Genomic DNA, 16,820 nt, shown 5'->3' on the forward strand with positions numbered 1-16,820 from the left:
ATATGCTTAATGGGACTTTAAAAAAAAAAAAACTTTTTTTTCTTTTATGGCTGCACCACAGGACATGTGGGATCTTAGTTCCCCAACCAGGAATCAAACTCAGCCCCCCACAGTAGAAGCTCAAAGCTTAACCACTGGACTACCAGGGAAGTCCCTTCCTGAGAGTTCTTGAACTCTAAATAGAAGTAATATATCCATTTATCACAAGTGCATACAGAGTGCTTACCATGAACCAGGCACTGTTTTTTGTATTGGGGATAGCAAGCAATGCCAAAGCAAGAGAGTTCCAGAAAAACATCTATTTCTGCCTTATTGACTATGCCAAAGCCTTTGACTGTGTGGACCACAACAAACTGTGGAAACGTCTTAAAGAGATGGGAATGCTAGACCACCTGACTTGTCTCTTGAGAAATCTGTATGCAGCTCAGGAAGCAACAGTGAGAACTGGACATGGAACAACAGACTGGTTCCAAATAGGGAAAGGAGTACGTCAAGGCTGTATATTGTCACCCTGCTTATTTAACTTATATGCAGAGTACATCATGAGAAACGCTGGGCTGGAGGAAGCACAAGCTGGAATCCAGATTGCCAGGAGAAATATCAATAACCTCAGATATGAAGATGACACCACCCTTATGGCAGAAAGTGAAGAAGAACTAAAGAGCCTCTTGATGAAAGAAGAAAGTGAAAAAGTTGACTTAAAACTCAACATTCAGAAAACTAAGATCATGAAATCTGGTCCCATCACTTCATAGCAAGTAGATGGGGAAACAGTGGAAACAGTGTCAGACTTTATTTTGGGGGGCTCCAAAATCATTGCAGATGGTGACTGTAGCCATGAAATTAAAAGACACTTGCTCCTTGGAAGAAAAGTTATGACCAACCTAGACAGCATATTAAAAAGCAGAGACATTACTTTGCCAACAAATGTCTAGTCAAAGCTATGGTTTTTCCAGTAGTCATGTATGGATGTGAGAGTTGGACTATAAAGAAAGCTGAGTGCCGAAGAATTGATGTTTTTGAACTGTGGTGTTGGAGAAGACTCTTGAGTCCTTTGGACTGCAAGGAGATTCAACCAGTCCATCCTAAAGGAAATCAGTCCTGAGTATTCATTGGAAGGACTGATGCTGAAGCTGAAACTCCAATACTTTGGCCACCTGATGCAAAAAGCTGACTCATTTGAAAAGACCCTGATGCTGGGAAAGATTGAAGGCAAGAGAAGAAGGGGACAACAGAGGATGAGATGGTTGGATGGCATCACCGACTCGATGGACATGAGTTTGAGTAAACTCCAGGAGTTGGTGATGGACTGGGAAGCCTGGCGTGCTATAGTCCATGGGGTCGCAAAGAGTCGGACACGACTGAGCGATTGAACTGAACTGAATGATTGGTTATATTGAGCATCTTTTCTTGTGTTCATTGGCCATCTGTATACTATCTTTGGAGAAATGTCTATTCACGACCTTTGCCCGTTTTTTAAAACTAATTTTTGGCTGTTCTGGGTCTTTGTTGCTGCTTGGGCTTTTTTCTAGTTGCAGTGTTGGGGTTACTCTCTAGTTTCATTGTTTGAGCCTCTCATCACAGTGGCTTCTTTTGTTGCAGAGCACAGGCTCTAAGGAGCAGGCCTCAGTAGTTGTAGCTCCCATGATCTAGAGCACAGGCTCAATAGTTGTGGTACACGGGCTTAGCTGCTTCAAGGCATGTGGGATTCTCCTGGCTTAGGGATCTAACCTCTATCTCATCCATTGGCAGTCGGATTCTTTACCGCTGAACCACCAGGGAAGCCCCTGTTTTTTATATTGCTTTTGGAATTCTTTATATACTCTAGATATTAATCTCTTATCAGATATATGATTTGTAGACACTTTATACCATCCAGAAAACGAAGATCATGGCAGCCGGTCCCACCACTTCATGGGAAATAGATGGGGAAACAGTGGAAACAGTGTTAGACTTTATTTTTCTGGGCTCCAAAATCACTGCAGATGGTGACTGCAGCCACGAAATTAAAAGATGCTTACTCCTTGGAAGGAAAGTTATGACCAACCTAGATAGCATATACAAAAGCAGAGACATTCCTTTGCCAACAAAGGTTCGTCTAGTCAAGGCTATGGTTTTTCCTGTGGTCATGTATGGATGAGAGAGTTGGACTGTAAAGAAGGTTGAGCACCAAAGAATTGATGCTTTTGAACTGTGGTTTTAGAGAAGACTCGAGAGTCCCTTGGACTGCAAGGAGATCCAACCAATCCATTCTGAAGGAGATCAGCCCTGGGATTTCTTTGGAAGGAATGATGCTAAAGCTGAAACTCCAGTACTTTGGCCACCTCATGCGAAGAGTTGACTCATTGGAAAAGATTCTGATGCTGGGAGGGATTGGGGGCAGGAGGAGAAGGGGACGACAGAGGATGAGATGGCTGGATGGCATCACTGACTCAATGGACGTGAGTCTGAGTGAACTCTGGGAGTTGGTGATGGACAGGGAGGCCTGGCGTGCTGCGATTCATGGGGTCACAAAGAGTCGGACACGACTGAGCGACTGATCTGATCTGATCTGATGAATTGTCTTCTCATTCTCTTGACAATCTCTTATTTTTTCCTCACCAAGAGGTATGTGGGATCTTAGTCCCCCAACCAAGGATCAAACCTTCACCCCCTGCATTGGAAGATTGGCACGGCAACCACTGGACCACCAGGGAAGTCTTTTCTTCTATGTTCGAATTTAGTTTGCTTTCATTTTTCTGACATTTTGTCTTACATATTTAGTTCATTTATTAGTGATTTCCTGATATTATCAGCAAGCCAATACATTAAAAAAATTTTTTTTAATTCATGTATGGCTGCACTGGGCTTCCCTGGTGGCTCATACAGTAAAGAATCTGCCTGCAACGCAGGAGATCTAGGTTTGATCCCGGGGTTGGGAAGATCCCCTGGAGGAGGGCATGGAAACCCACTCCAGTATTCTTGCCTGGAGAATCCCCATAGACAGACGAGCCTGGCGGGCTACAGTCCACAGGGTCGCAAAGTATCGGACAAGACTAAGCACAGAAGCTGGGGACATGGCTGCGCTGGGTCTTCGTTGCTGCAGGGGTCTTTCTCTAATTACAGGGAGCAGGGGCTACTCTAGTTGCCATGCTTAGGCTTCTCATTCCAGTGGCTTCTCTTTTTTCAGAGCACAGGCTCTAGGGTGCACAGGCTTCACTAGTTGTGGCGCACTGGCTTAATTGCCCTGCAGCATGTGAAATCTTCCTGCTGCTGCTAAGTCGCTTCAGTCATGTCCGACTCTGGGCCAAAGATAAAACCCTTTTCCCCTGCACTGGCAAGTGGACTCTCAACCACTGGACCACCAGGGAAGTCCCAGTCTATACATTTTAATCTAAATACAGATCTAGTTGCCTGCCAACCCTCAAAAGTTTTTCTACATAATGTGCTTGTATGCTTCTGTGTGTGTGCTTAATTGCTTAGTTGTGTCTGATCTTTGCTACCTCACGGACTGTAGCCAGCCAGGCTCTTGTGCCCATGGGATTTCCCAGGCAAGAATACTGGAGTGGGTTGCCATTTCCTTCTCTAGGGCATCTTCCCAACCCAGGGATTAAATCCACGTCTCCTGCTTGGCAGGTGGATTCTTTACCACTGAGCCACCAGGGAAGCCCCAACATTTGGAGGAGCATTGTCAATATTTATTGTTATCATATTTTAATTTTTTCCCATTCTGGAAAAGAATATGATGTACAGATTTTCTGAGAAGGAAGTGATTATTAACAATATTTCATGTCTTTCTCTTTTTTGACAATTGGGTTTTCAACTATTCTTGACAAATAGGTTTTTTGCTGGGTATGAGATAATTGTGCAGCATGAAGTACAAGGTGTTAATGTAGGCTTATTCACCCATTCTTTGTCTCTGAGTTTTCTTAGTGTTTTTTTTTTTTATACTTCATGTTGAATAAGGAGTAAGTGTTGCTAAGATGCTTTTTTGCAAACATTACAGCCATAGGTCCTTTTTTCATTATAAATTCTTTGATATAAATTATGATGAAACATGGTAAAAGTCCTTTCCATAAATAATAATGTTGAAAATATTAATGTTAATTTTGGATAACTACCAGCTACATTCTTACTATATGTTAGTAAGACTCCCATTTTTCACTTAACTCAAATGAGTTAAATCCTTACAACAATCCAACATAACCATCATTAGTAATTATAAAAAAAAAGTATAAAGCAACACTTTTTCTAAACTGTTTACATATTTGGTTGTATGTGCACATGCATGTAAAAAACTTAAAAAAAAAAGGTTTCAATGGATAAAAATAAATTCATAATAGCGATTATGAGGGAATTGGGGATTATTGGCAATTTTTTACAGGGAGAAAATATTCATTAGTTATTTCAACATTGAAATTAAATGTTTTGAAATTTCAAACAAAAAAAGTACTAAAGTTGCATTTAGAAGGCAACTTCTGTAACTACAAAAGTTTAAACAGGCACCAAAATATTTATCAGTAGTTATTTAGCAAAATGAGAGTCAACCACAGAAAAGATTATGACACCATTAAAAATAATAATACATAAACATCTGTACTTAAATAGTAGCATGATAAAAGCAGGTTATGGTACAACATGTACCATATGTACAACATGTATATCATGATTACATGAAATAAAGCCTGCAAGGATATACTATGATAATTTGAAAGCAGTCATTTCTGTTTCACAGGCTTATAAATCTTTCTTTGTGCCCTCTGTTTTTTTTTTTAACAAGAAAATACTAACAAGCTATCTTCAAATACAAATTTATAATTCCACCATGAATTCAAAGATAGCCTATGCAACACAATTTACAGTGTAGGATGATGTAGGCCACAGAAATAGAAAAGATGGTCCTAAAACATAGAATTTTGGGGACAGAATTTTTTGAGGGAAAAGGGGGTTTAATTTAGACCTTGAATTCACATTATTAAATACATTTGATTAATGTTATACATAAAATTACAAACACATTAGAAAAAATAGTGTTAACAGTGTAATGGGTTGAACTATATTGGAAGTCCAACCCCTGGTATGTTAATGTGATAGTACCTGGAAATAAGGTCTCTGTAGATAAAATCAAGTTAAGATGAGGTCCTTATGGTGAGCCCTAATCCAATATGACCTGTGTCTGTATAACAGAACAGATGCAGAGACACACAGAGAACGTAGTATGAAGATGGAGGCAGAGACAGCAGCAATGCTTCTATAAGCCGAGGCATGTCAAAAATTGCTGCTATAAGAAGCTAGAAGGGTGTGCAACAGATTCTTCCTGAGTCCCTAGAAGGAATCAAACTTGCCAACAACTTTGATTTTGGGTTTCAAGTCTCAAAAACTATGAGAGAATAAGTTCTGTTGTTTTAAGCCACCTTGTTTTGTGGTACTTGGTACTTCATTACAGCAACCCTAGGAAACTATTACACAGAAGAACCTTCAGTTTTTTCCCCTTGCATTTTTGCATCACTTGTTTTAAAAATATTACTATCAAGTTTATCAAAAGGAACTATCACTTATCCATTATGAGTTCCTTCATGGCGGATGAGGTCAGAGCGACTACCAAAGGACTTCCCACATTCTTTACAGTCATAAGGTTTCTCACCAGTGTGAATTCTTTGATGACGAGTAAGGTTTGAGCCTTTATTAAAAGCCTTTCCACACTCATTACATTCATATGGTTTTTCACCTGTATGGATTCTCTGATGTTGAATAAGTTCTGAGCTCTGAATAAAGGCCTTTCCACATTCTTTACATTCATAGAGTTTCTTGCCAGTGTGAATTCTGTGATGGTTAGTAAGTGTTGAGGCACTACTAAAGGCCTTCCCACATTCCTTACACTCATAAGGTTTCTCACCAGTGTGCATTCTGTGGTGCTGAATAAGCCTTGAATGTTGAGTAAAGGCTTTCCCACATTCCTTACATTCATAAGGTTTCTCACCGGTATGAATTCTCAGGTGTGGAAAAAGTTGTGAACTCTTAGTAAAGGCTTTTCCACATACTTTACATTCATAGGGTTTTTCACCAGTGTGAATTCTCTGATGATCATTAAGGTTTGAGCAATAATTAAAGGCCTTTCCACATTCCTTACATTCATAGGGTTTCTCACCAGTGTGAATCCTCTGATGTTGAGAAAAATACGAACTACAACTAAAAGCCTTGCCACATTCTTTACATTCATAGGGTTTTTCACCAGTGTGAATCCTCTGATGTCGACTAACAAGTGAGCCACGACTAAAGGATTTCCCACACTCCTTACATTCATAGTTTTTTTCAGCAGAATGAATTCTTTGATGTTGAATAAACTGTGAGTTTTGATTAAAGGCCTTTCCACATATTTTATATTCACAGGATTTCTCTTCATTAATAGTTTTTTGATGTGGAATGAGAAATGTCGGCTGATAAAAAGTGGGTAGGTCTTCATGGGTAAATATTACTTGACTAAAATGTCTCTTCTTTAGAGATAATAACTTGGTCTCACACATGGATTCCAGATCTGAAAGAAAACAAAAAGGCATATGCTTATTTTTCTTATTCTGGGAAAGGTTAAACTTCTGAAAAATGCAAAGATTAAACTGAAAATAATATTTGGGAAAGTAAACAGTTAGATAGTTCTCAAACATGGCTAAGCAATTTGTAAAATTGTTAAGGAAAGCACAGACATTAAGGAGAGGCAATAGAGGAAGCTGAAGAGAACCTGGTGGGGATTAGAATCACCTGCAACTTCAGCGAGTCCACATTATTCAGGGCTATCCTCCACATTATATAGTGATTCTAAGCATATATACATTTATATAAGTACATACTCACAGAGCACCATACTATGTCTTGTAATTTGTGGATAACTGTCATGCTTTCAGGACTACTGAGGAATAAATGTGTTGAAATGTATAAATGGGGATAGTGGAGGGTTAGTGACTTTAAGCAAAGGGTATATTGTTGGCAAATTCACATTGGGGGACAGCCCACAGCAAGTCTAGGGTGCTGAATGAAACTGGTGAGAATGGTAGACAGGTAAATCACGTCTGTGAATAGAGCCTGGTACATGTTGGGGATGCAGTGAAAATAGTTTGCTTTCGAATTCTGTGATGCTGATGCCAGGACAGAGAAATGGAATCTTCATGCCATGGCAGTCACTAAGAGGGAGGTAGCTTGAGCGTGAGAAAGAAGAGAATAAGAATGAAACAGTCTCTGTGAGAAACGAGGATTTTCCACCACTCTGCATTATATCTGTTAATGACCATGAAAACACTGTAAGTACTGATTTGGGATTTACAAATAAATTTCAGTGAGTAAATGAATTCATAAATATAGAATTTGTGACTTAATGAGGGACAACTATATTTTTTTTTAAAGGGGGCATAATTTCTGTTAAAAATGGCAGACTGTAGGTATAAGTTTACCAATGCTTTTCATGAATCCATAAGAAAATTACACTAAAAGCTTAACAAAGGGAAAGGAAAACCCCATGAGGATAAAAGATACTGGAGAAGAAACAGAACTTGGAAACTGGAAAGTCAATGGATGAGTGATAAGTGACTGCAGACCACAGAATACTAAACAAGCTCCAGTGGGTGAATTCCACAGTATTGATTCATGGTGCAAATCCCTTCAAATACATAAGAACTGGAGGCATCAGGCACTTCTAATAGCAGAGTGCAGAGCAGAGTAAAAGCTGAAGGATGAATTCAAAGAGTGTATCTCCTCCCTATCCCACAGGAAAGGATGATTATAGTTTTCCATTCTCAAAGAAAACTAGAAATCTAGAAAAATGGAACCAGAGAAAATCTGGAGTCAGGAACATCTAGCATAGGCAGGGACACTGGTACTGAACTGGGAATAAAGAATTAACAGAAAATATACATACTTGTGATATTAAAAAAAAATGTATTTGGTCTTTGTTCCCAGCTTCAAAAAAATGTATTTGGTCTTTGTTCCCAGCTTCAAAAACCACTGGACTATCTTTCATTATTCACAACAAGGGTCTTTTGATCATATCTGACTTTATGATAAAGAGGTGATTCACAGTGGATCCTTTGTTTCAAGGGATGGGGCTGGTCACACTTGCCTAAATAATGACACTCCAGTAAAATACTTGGAAGGATTGGAGGAAGCTTCCTGGTTGGTGAACTAATCTATGTACCAGATGGGTACAAGGTCAACAGCACAAAGAGTGGATAAGGAGAAGTAAAATTATTTTTGTATGTGACTGTTATCAGCATAAAACATACTGTTATATTTCTGAAAGCCCAATGATAACTACAAAGAAGACACCTTATAGAAGATAAACAAAAGAAAAAGAAAGGAGTCAAAGCATATCAATACAAATAAAGAAAGAAAATGAAGGCAGCAAGGGAGGGAAAGAGGGACAAAAGAACTACAAGGACAGAAAATAATAAAATAGCAATAGTAAGTTGTTACTTATTAACAATAACTGTAAATGTAAATGGATTAAACTCTCAAATAAAAAGAGAATGGCTGAATGGAGAAAACAATACCGTAAGCCCCCTACAGACAAACCTTCAAGTTGCAAACTTTAAAAAATGCAAAAGTACATCTTTCACATGTCCAATCACATAACTCACGTGTCTGGTGTACACTGTCACGTGTGTGCATCCTCTACAAGTGGTTGTGCTTTTGTATATTTTACTGTATAGTACTATAGAGTGCAGTAGTACAATATCTTTATTTCAAGCCCAGGATGTCCAGAAGCAAGCATAGAAGCAGATGGTGAAAAAAAAAATAAATAAATAAATAAATAAAAAAGCAGATGGTGATACCAGCCACATTAACAGAAAAAAAGGATAAAAATTTTTAAGATAATAGGATAATCCTATTAGATAAGAATAAGACAATAAGATATTATCCTATTCCTTCCAGACTACCTTTTCCACTAGACAAATCATTTGCAATTTACCAATCTTTTTAAACTTAATATCTAATTTTAAGAGAACTTGGTCCCTAATGAATAGCAAATAATAAGTGAAACAAAGATACATTTCCCCAGATAATTAAATAATCCTCAAGTGAACATGAAAAATACACTGGTATGGCACTGGAAAGACATTAAGTATTTACCCTTTTGTATGATTTTCAATTGTAGATATATACTCAAAAATGGGGCATATGTATACCAGTTTAAGTAGTAACAGATGAGAAAGGCAATACCATTTTATACTTTCACCAAGAATGCATAAGAATTTCTAAGTCCCCACTCACAGCTGTCGTTATCCAGCTTCCTACTTTTCCATGATAGTAAGTGAAAAGTGATATTTCATTACTGTCATTATTTGCATTTGTCATTATTAAGTGTCAACATCTGAAAGGCTTATTAATTAGCATTTTAACCTCATTAACCTTTATCAGTATTTTTATTGGGTCACTAACTTCTTCCTATTAATTAGCAACTATCTTCCGATCTACTCTGCATTAAATTTATCTATTGTGTCCTTCATTTAACAGAAATTCTTAATTTTGATGTATTTTCAGTTCATGATTTTGCTTTATGGTTTGTACTTTTGGAGTTTTATTTATTTACTGACTTAAATAGCATTTAAAGGAAAAAGGGGAAAACAAAAGTTTCAAAACTAGAGTTGCTACTGCTGCTGCTAAGCTGCTTCACTCGTGTCCGACTCTGTGCGACCCTATAGATGGCAGCCCACCAGGCTCCCCTGTCCCTGGGATTCTCCAGGCAAGAACACTGGAGTGAGTGTAATGCCCTATTAAGTATGTCTAATAAACACTTTTTTTCTAATATACATTAAAAGTACTGTAAAGGAGGCAATTTTACCGAAGGGCAATGTCACTAGGATATGTGGACTATAGTTATAAAAGAAATTTTGAAAAATACAGGTGCTCATGGAAAAGAATAAAGGAAACAATGTCAACACAGAGCAGTGAGCAGGTTTTTTAAAATGCTATAGTACCATTCTAGTATGGTATTCAGACACAGGTAGACAAGCAAATGGAACATAATAAAGTCCAGAGACAGACTTATAGATATGGCAACACATGATTTATGGCAAAGTAGTCTTATAGAGAGAGAAAGTCTTTCCAGTAGACCTTGCTGGGTCAACTGCATATTCACATGGGGGAGAAAATGAAATTTGACTCCCACCTCATACTACATCAAATATCAGCTCCAAGGAGCTGGAGATCTAAATGTAAGAGGTGAAGCAACAAAGCTACTAGAATATAAAACAGGAAGTATTTTCATGATTTTGGAGTAAGCAATGAATCCTACACAAAACACAAAAAGCAACAATTATAAAGGAAAAGATAGGTAAGCTTGTCTTCTTAAAATTAATAACATCAAAAGACAACACTAAGAGAATAAAAAGGAAGTGATAGAGGTAGATATTTACAAAGGCTCATATTCTGACTATACAAAGAGCTCCTTCAAATCAGTAAGAGAAAGAAAGACAACCCAATGAACAGAACAAAGAAACTTAAATGGGCAAGTCACAGAACACACACACATGCACATAAACATACCACAGGATGGCTAACATTAAAAGGTCTGGCAATATCAAGAACTGGCAAGAATGCAGAGCAATAGCAACATTCATATTGCTATTGGAAATATAAATTGGCATAACCACTTTGGAAAACTGGCATTATTAAAACTGAACCAACACATATCCTGTTACCTAGTAACTCCATTCCTGTGTATACACCAAAAAGAAATGTGTATATATATACACCAAAATATATGTACACAGATGTTCACAGCAGCATTATGTAAAACAGCTAAAAACTGGAAAACAACCCAATAGTCAGTAGTAGAAAGGACACTTAATTTATAATAATTAGCAATACAGAATAAATAATGTAAAATATATCCATAGAATGGAATACCACATTGCACTGAGAATGAACCAACATTAGCTATATGCAATAAATGCATGTATATTATCACCCTGCTTATTTAACTTATATGCAGAGTACATCATGAGAAATTCCGGGCTGGATGAAACACAAGCTGGAATCAAGATTTCTGGGAGAAATATCAATAACCTCAGATACATAAATGACACCACCCTTATAGCAGAAAGTGAAGAACTAAAGAGCCTCTTGATGAAAGTGAAAGAAAAGAGAGTGAAAAAGTCGACTTAAAACTCAACATTCAGAAAACTAAGATCATGGCATCTGGTCCCATCACTTCACGGCAAATAGATGGGGAAACAATGGAAACAGTGACAGACTTTATTTTTTTGGGCTCCAAAATCACTGCAGATGGTGACTCTAGCCATGAAATTAAAAGATGCTTGCACCTTGGAAGAAAAGTTATGACCAACTTAGACAGCATATTAAAAAGCAGAGACATTACTTTGCCAACAAAGGTCCATCTAGTCAAATCTATGGTTTTTCCAGTAGTCATGTATGGATGTGAGAGTTGGGCTATAAAGAAAGCTGAGCGCCAAAGAATTGATGCTTTTGAACTGTGGTGTTGGAGAAGACTCTTGAGAGTCTCTTGGACTGCAAGGAGAGCCAACCAGTCCATTCTAAGGAAATCAGTCCTGAGTATTCATTGGAAGGACTGATGCTGAAGCTGAAACTCCAATACTTTGGCCACGTGATGCAAAGAACTGACTCATCTGAAAAGACCCTAATGCTGGGAAAGATTGAAGGCAAGAGAAGGGGACAACAGAGGATGAGATGGTTGGATGGCATCACTGACTTAATGGACAGGCATAAGCAAGCTCCGGGAGTTGGTGATGGACAGAGAAGCCTGGTGTGCTGCAATCCATGGGATTGCAAAGAGTCGGACACAACTGAGCAACTGAACTGAACTGATATGCAATAACATGGACGATGTATCCCATGAAGGTGAGAAAGAAAAATAAAAGCATAAGTACTGTATGATTCCACTTACATGCAACTCAGAAACAGGCAAAACTTACTTCATAGAGTTAGAAGTCAAGATAGTGTGTATTTTTCGGGAGGACAAAGAGGGGAGTGATTGGGAAAGGGTTCTGAAAATTACAGCTAGTAATTTTCTGGAAAGTAGATAAAATGAAAACCAGTAGATAAAATGATAAATTGGAAAAGAAAACACACACACACACACACACACACACTTCTTAGGGTGGGAATATCTACTCTTACATAAGTCTAAATGCAGCATATCCAATGAAGGAATGAAATCTAAAAAGTGGGTAGAATAACTGCCTTGGAAATGAAGAAGGAAGGCATTAATACTTGCTACGTTGGACAGAGAAAAAAGTATAAGAGGAAAAAAAACAAGATATATCTTTTATGGAAGAGGCCTTGGGTTTTTGTAGGGAGTTTCCTGATAACATCCTACAGGTAGTATCTCCTCAGGCTCTACTCCTGCACTATCATCTCTTGCTTACCTGAACAAAGGCCTCTGGTCAGTTCTCTGTCAATCATCCAGGGCTCTTTTCCTTGTTCCAAAAGGGAGATCACAGCCGGTTTAGAACTAGAAAGTCCTGATCACAAGAAAAGACACGGGACATGGTTATGCTGTTGGTGTCCCAGAAATCAGATCCAGTCCTTTGGTGATCAAGAGAGATGCCACTACAGGAAGGACGAGAGAAAAAATGAAGATGAAGCTTCAGCCATATCCCAACAGAGCTGCCCATTTCCAGCTCTCCCATTCCATTCCAACTCAACCATTCCTTGGGGGACAGAGAGCAGGAATTTAGCTGGTTACCTGGAATGAGTAATTCACAGTGGAGAAAGGAGACATTCCCAAGAGCAGACTCTGAATTGGGGGGACAGTCATCCTTACCCACTGAAACCAGGTTGCTGAAATTCTCCAACATCACTTCTTTGTATAAATTCATCTGACCAGAGTCCAGGCATTCCCATTCCTCCTGAGAGAAGTTTATAGACACGTCCCTGAACATCATTGACCCCTGAAAATAACACACATGCTTTCACAATGGAAGGAGAGAAGAAAATGATGGTAGTAAATGAGATGATAGAGAGCTCTACAGAAAAGGACAGATTATTAAGCAAATTGAAGGAGCTGGATCCTATTACATCAGCCAAGCCATATCTGCTATGTACAGAGGGATCTGTCTAGGAGTGTGCAAATAGAGTGGACTTTTCCAATGAGATGAAATAGCAAGCCTGCAGCTCAGTGCCTGGCCACAGTAAAATCTGCATAAATAAGAGTCCCTTCCCATGTTCCCTTTAAGCCCTAAAAGAGGGGGAAATGTGATAGACTTTAAAAAATACTTTATGTTATATTTTGGAGTAAAATTTCAGAATATCAGGGAAAAACAGAACTTTTTAAAACCTTGTGTGGATCACATTAAAAATTTTCAGAAATCGGAATGGGAATGGATGACTCAACAGCACTATTTAAAATAAGAAAATGAAATGATCCCTTTATTTTTTAATTAATTAATTAACTGCATGTGGGATCTAGTTCCTTGACCAGGGATCAAACCTGGGCCCCCTGTTTTGGGAGTGCAGAGTCTTAGCCACTAGAACACTAGGGAAGTCTCTAATTCCTTTAATATTACAAAGGACAACAAATTTTGGCAGAGAATTCAATACTCAAAGTTAATATGAAGATTATATACCAAGCAATATTAAATACCAAGCTAGTATGAAAATTAGCTCAAGACAATTCTAGATTCATAGAGAATGAATGTTAAATTTTCTCCTGTCCAGCTTTTCTTGGGAAGGTACTGGCTTATGTGTGTCATCAAAACTAGAGAATAAGCAAATGAAAGGTATTATATTCAGAAGCTAGGAAACTAACATAAGAATGGTGAATGAAGTCCAGTATAATTGTAAAAGGCAAGGCCCAGGATAATATCTGGGAGCAGATCCAGAGACTAATACCTAGGAATAGGAGGATAAAGGACTATGGGAAAGAAATGGACTACGGAGCAGAGAAAGGAGTTCAGGTTAAGGAAATAAAGCAGCTTAGGACTATATGTCCTCCTTTTCACAATGCAAGCTTCTAGCCTGAAGTAAGCCTAAGATCAGAGAACAGGCTTTAAATAAAATTTGCACATTATTACACTCAACCAGAGAGTGTAATTACTAAAATAAGTCTGATCTTGTGACTGAAAATAACCAAAAAATACTGAAGAGTGATCAAAAAAATTTTAGAGACTGCACAAGCTTTTATCCAGGGCAACAAAAAAATTAGCCATAGAGTTAAGAGTGGAAATTTTGGGAAAAAAATATTCTTTTCCTTGCTTCCTATGAAGTCCTGCTTATTTCAGAGTGTTGGTTATAAGTTGATTTGGTTTTTCAGGTACACAGTCATGTCATCTGCAAAAAGTAATAATCTTACACCCTCTTTTCTAATTTTTAACCTAAATTTTCCTTTTGTTTAAGTGCTTTGGTTAATGCCCACAGAACAATGTTAAATAACATTGGTAATGGTGTGTACCCTTGTCTTTCTCTGATTTTACTGGGAATGTTTCAGATATTTCCAGATCAAACACTAGGTTAGCTTCTGAAAACAAATTTCAATGTATTCCCCACTGCAGTATACTACCTTCCTAGAATATTAATATTGGGCAATATCTTCAATATAGAGCTGGTGAGTGTAATTAGAGGTTGATGGGAGAGGGGAACCAGATGCTCTGTTTGGGCTTTGGCACAGGAGAATGGATTGGAAGGACTCAACTCTTTCTGAAGAAATTCAGATAGAACGGCCTTAAGCTTATTTGAGAAGACTGATTCTCTTCTTGATTTTCTTTGCCTCTGTACCAAACACACATTCTTAAAATTGAGAGTTCTAAACTTAGTTCCATGAGAACTGAATTTCAGCTCCAAATTTATACCTTGTGAAGATAGTATCCCTATTCTGACTCTTCTACCTGGGTACACTCTAATACTCAAATAAAAAAAAAATAACGTGATTGATAGCCTTATGATTGGTGAGTTCCCCAAGATGAGACATGTTGAAACATAAGTGAATAAAGATATTTTTGTTTCTTCTAGTTACAAGGAGACTCCAAAATTCTAGCTGCCTGCCAGCCCTCCACCCCCTTCCTGAGATAAAGCAAAGACTTCATGTCTCATACAACTGATTTGAAGAATAAACTATAACTCATTCATGAAAAAAATAATATGTACCTTTGAAAAATTGTATTTACAAAGATCATTTGATGACAGAGGAGAATACTTTTTTGGCCTGGAGAATTCCACAGACAGAGGAGACTGGCAGGCTACAGGCCTTGGGGTCGCAAAGAGTCACACATGACTGAGTGACTATCACTCAAAATGGTAAATGAAGTATAATTTGATTTTGGAAAAACAATTAAAATACACAAAAATATTAACACTGGTTTTTGAGTGGTCCTATTTTACTTTTTTCTTGGTAATTGTTTTGAAACTCTCCAAAATAGTCATGCTTTTAAAGTCATAATAAATATTGCCTTTAAAAAGAAAAAAATTTGACAAACAGAAGTGGAGCCGTTTTCCAAATAAGTAAACATTAGGTATATGGGAGTTACTGTGCTTCAGTAGCAGGCTCAACTATCCTTTTCTCCAGTAGGAAAATCATAGGAACTTATCATCAAATGATATACCTTTATTAAGCATTAACTTTCAGAAGACAGAAAGCAATGAGGAAATCCCAACATACCTTGGACACTGTTTGCAGAAGTTCATCATGCATTCTTTCCTTCTCTTTTGAGCCTCACCTGGAGAAGGGTAGAACTGGGAGAGTAGAAAGTAAGGGTAAGACACTGGTCAGGTCACAAGTCAGCCCCAGCCCAGCCCCATTCTCATCCCCACCCCTCAGTACACACAGGTAAAGGAGATCAGAGGAAAATGGGGTATCCCGTCCATTCCCAGTGTCTCAGAAGAAAGCTGCGGTTACTGCTGTTGAGGACTCCAATCAAACCAAACTTCACAGAGGTTTCCTAAGAACTGAACTCTGGAGTAACAACCGCACAGCTGATCAGACTCGTACATTCCGCACGTGCGTGCATGCTTAAGACGCTTCAATCGTGTCCAACTCTGTGCAATCCTATAGCTTGTAACCTGCCATGCTCCTCTGCCCAGGGGATTCTCCAGGCAAGAATACTGGAGTGGGTTGCCATGCCCTCTTACGATCTTCTTGACCCGCGTCTTAAGGGATCGAACCCGCGTCTCTTAAGTCTCCTGCATTGGCAGGCAGGTTCTTTACCACTAGCGCCACCGGGGAAGCCCATACATTCTGCACAGTCATACTTAAGAGAACACAAACTGCACATCCTCACACACAGAGTCAAACGTGGTAACACAGACACAATCGCTAACTCACCACAGGACGCATAATTACACTCGCACAGTTGCAGGCACCCCACTGTCTTGGTATTATGAGCACGTACTACCATAGGGACACACAGTCACAATCCCACAATGACAGGCATCCTATATCTGCATACGAGTCGCATAACTTCCCCCCTTCTCACTCCATTCCGCCAGCACAGAAGCTCCGTATAGGTCTCCAGTTTCTTCAATTTAGACCTTTCGGGTCCCCTGAGGTCCGAACCTGCACAGCTGAACCAGGTCCCCAGGGGCCCACGATCTCTGGCCTCACGAATCTAACGGTCCCGCCAGGCGTGATGAAAATTTCGAGTTCCCGCGAGAAGAGTGACAGGCCGCCAGGCCCTCTGGGAAATGTGGTCCAGAGTTGTCCCCACGGCCGATTCCTCTCAGCGCCCTGCCTGGACCCACCCGAAACGACTGCTCCTTCAATTCAGAGGTTAGCCAGGTCTCGGAGTTGCAATTCGAGGTATCTCAGCACGCTGGGGCTCAGCTACCCGATAGGACCTGGCTCACCCCGACCCTCACACAGGAAGCGCCTGCTCCTTTCT

The 16,820-nt window shown here is 39.0% G+C and overlaps 2 protein-coding genes across 9 annotated transcripts in view; one reads left to right on the forward strand and one right to left on the reverse strand.

Moving 5' to 3' along the window:
- Positions 1 to 11,574, forward strand: part of ZNF793 (zinc finger protein 793) — a 44,832-nt gene extending 33,258 nt beyond the window's left edge. The window contains exon 6 of the mRNA XM_070387926.1: positions 10,961 to 11,574. Within this exon, the coding sequence (XP_070244027.1) occupies positions 10,961 to 11,133 (173 nt within the window). The 3' untranslated portion in view covers positions 11,134 to 11,574. The remainder of the gene's footprint in view (positions 1 to 10,960) is intronic.
- Positions 1,044 to 16,818, reverse strand: ZNF829 (zinc finger protein 829). 8 transcript variants are annotated; one of them, XM_070387918.1, is made up of 5 exons: positions 16,681 to 16,818; positions 15,602 to 15,675; positions 12,773 to 12,899; positions 12,375 to 12,470; positions 1,044 to 6,514 (listed from the first exon to the last, which is right to left on the reverse strand). In XM_070387918.1, the coding sequence occupies exons 2-5, from the start codon at positions 15,632 to 15,634 to the stop codon at positions 5,535 to 5,537; spliced, it is 1,236 nt and encodes a 411-aa protein (XP_070244019.1). In that variant the 5' UTR covers positions 15,635 to 15,675; positions 16,681 to 16,818; the 3' UTR covers positions 1,044 to 5,534. The 8 variants fall into 8 exon arrangements, with proteins under 8 accessions (XP_070244019.1, XP_070244014.1, XP_070244016.1 ...); XM_070387913.1 differs by having other exon boundaries at positions 16,496 to 16,734; XM_070387915.1 differs by having other exon boundaries at positions 16,416 to 16,734.
- Positions 16,819 to 16,820: the final 2 nt, after the last annotated feature.

This window comes from Bos mutus, chromosome 18, assembly GCF_027580195.1.
Source record: "Bos mutus isolate GX-2022 chromosome 18, NWIPB_WYAK_1.1, whole genome shotgun sequence".
Classification (NCBI taxonomy): Eukaryota; Metazoa; Chordata; class Mammalia; order Artiodactyla; family Bovidae; genus Bos; species Bos mutus.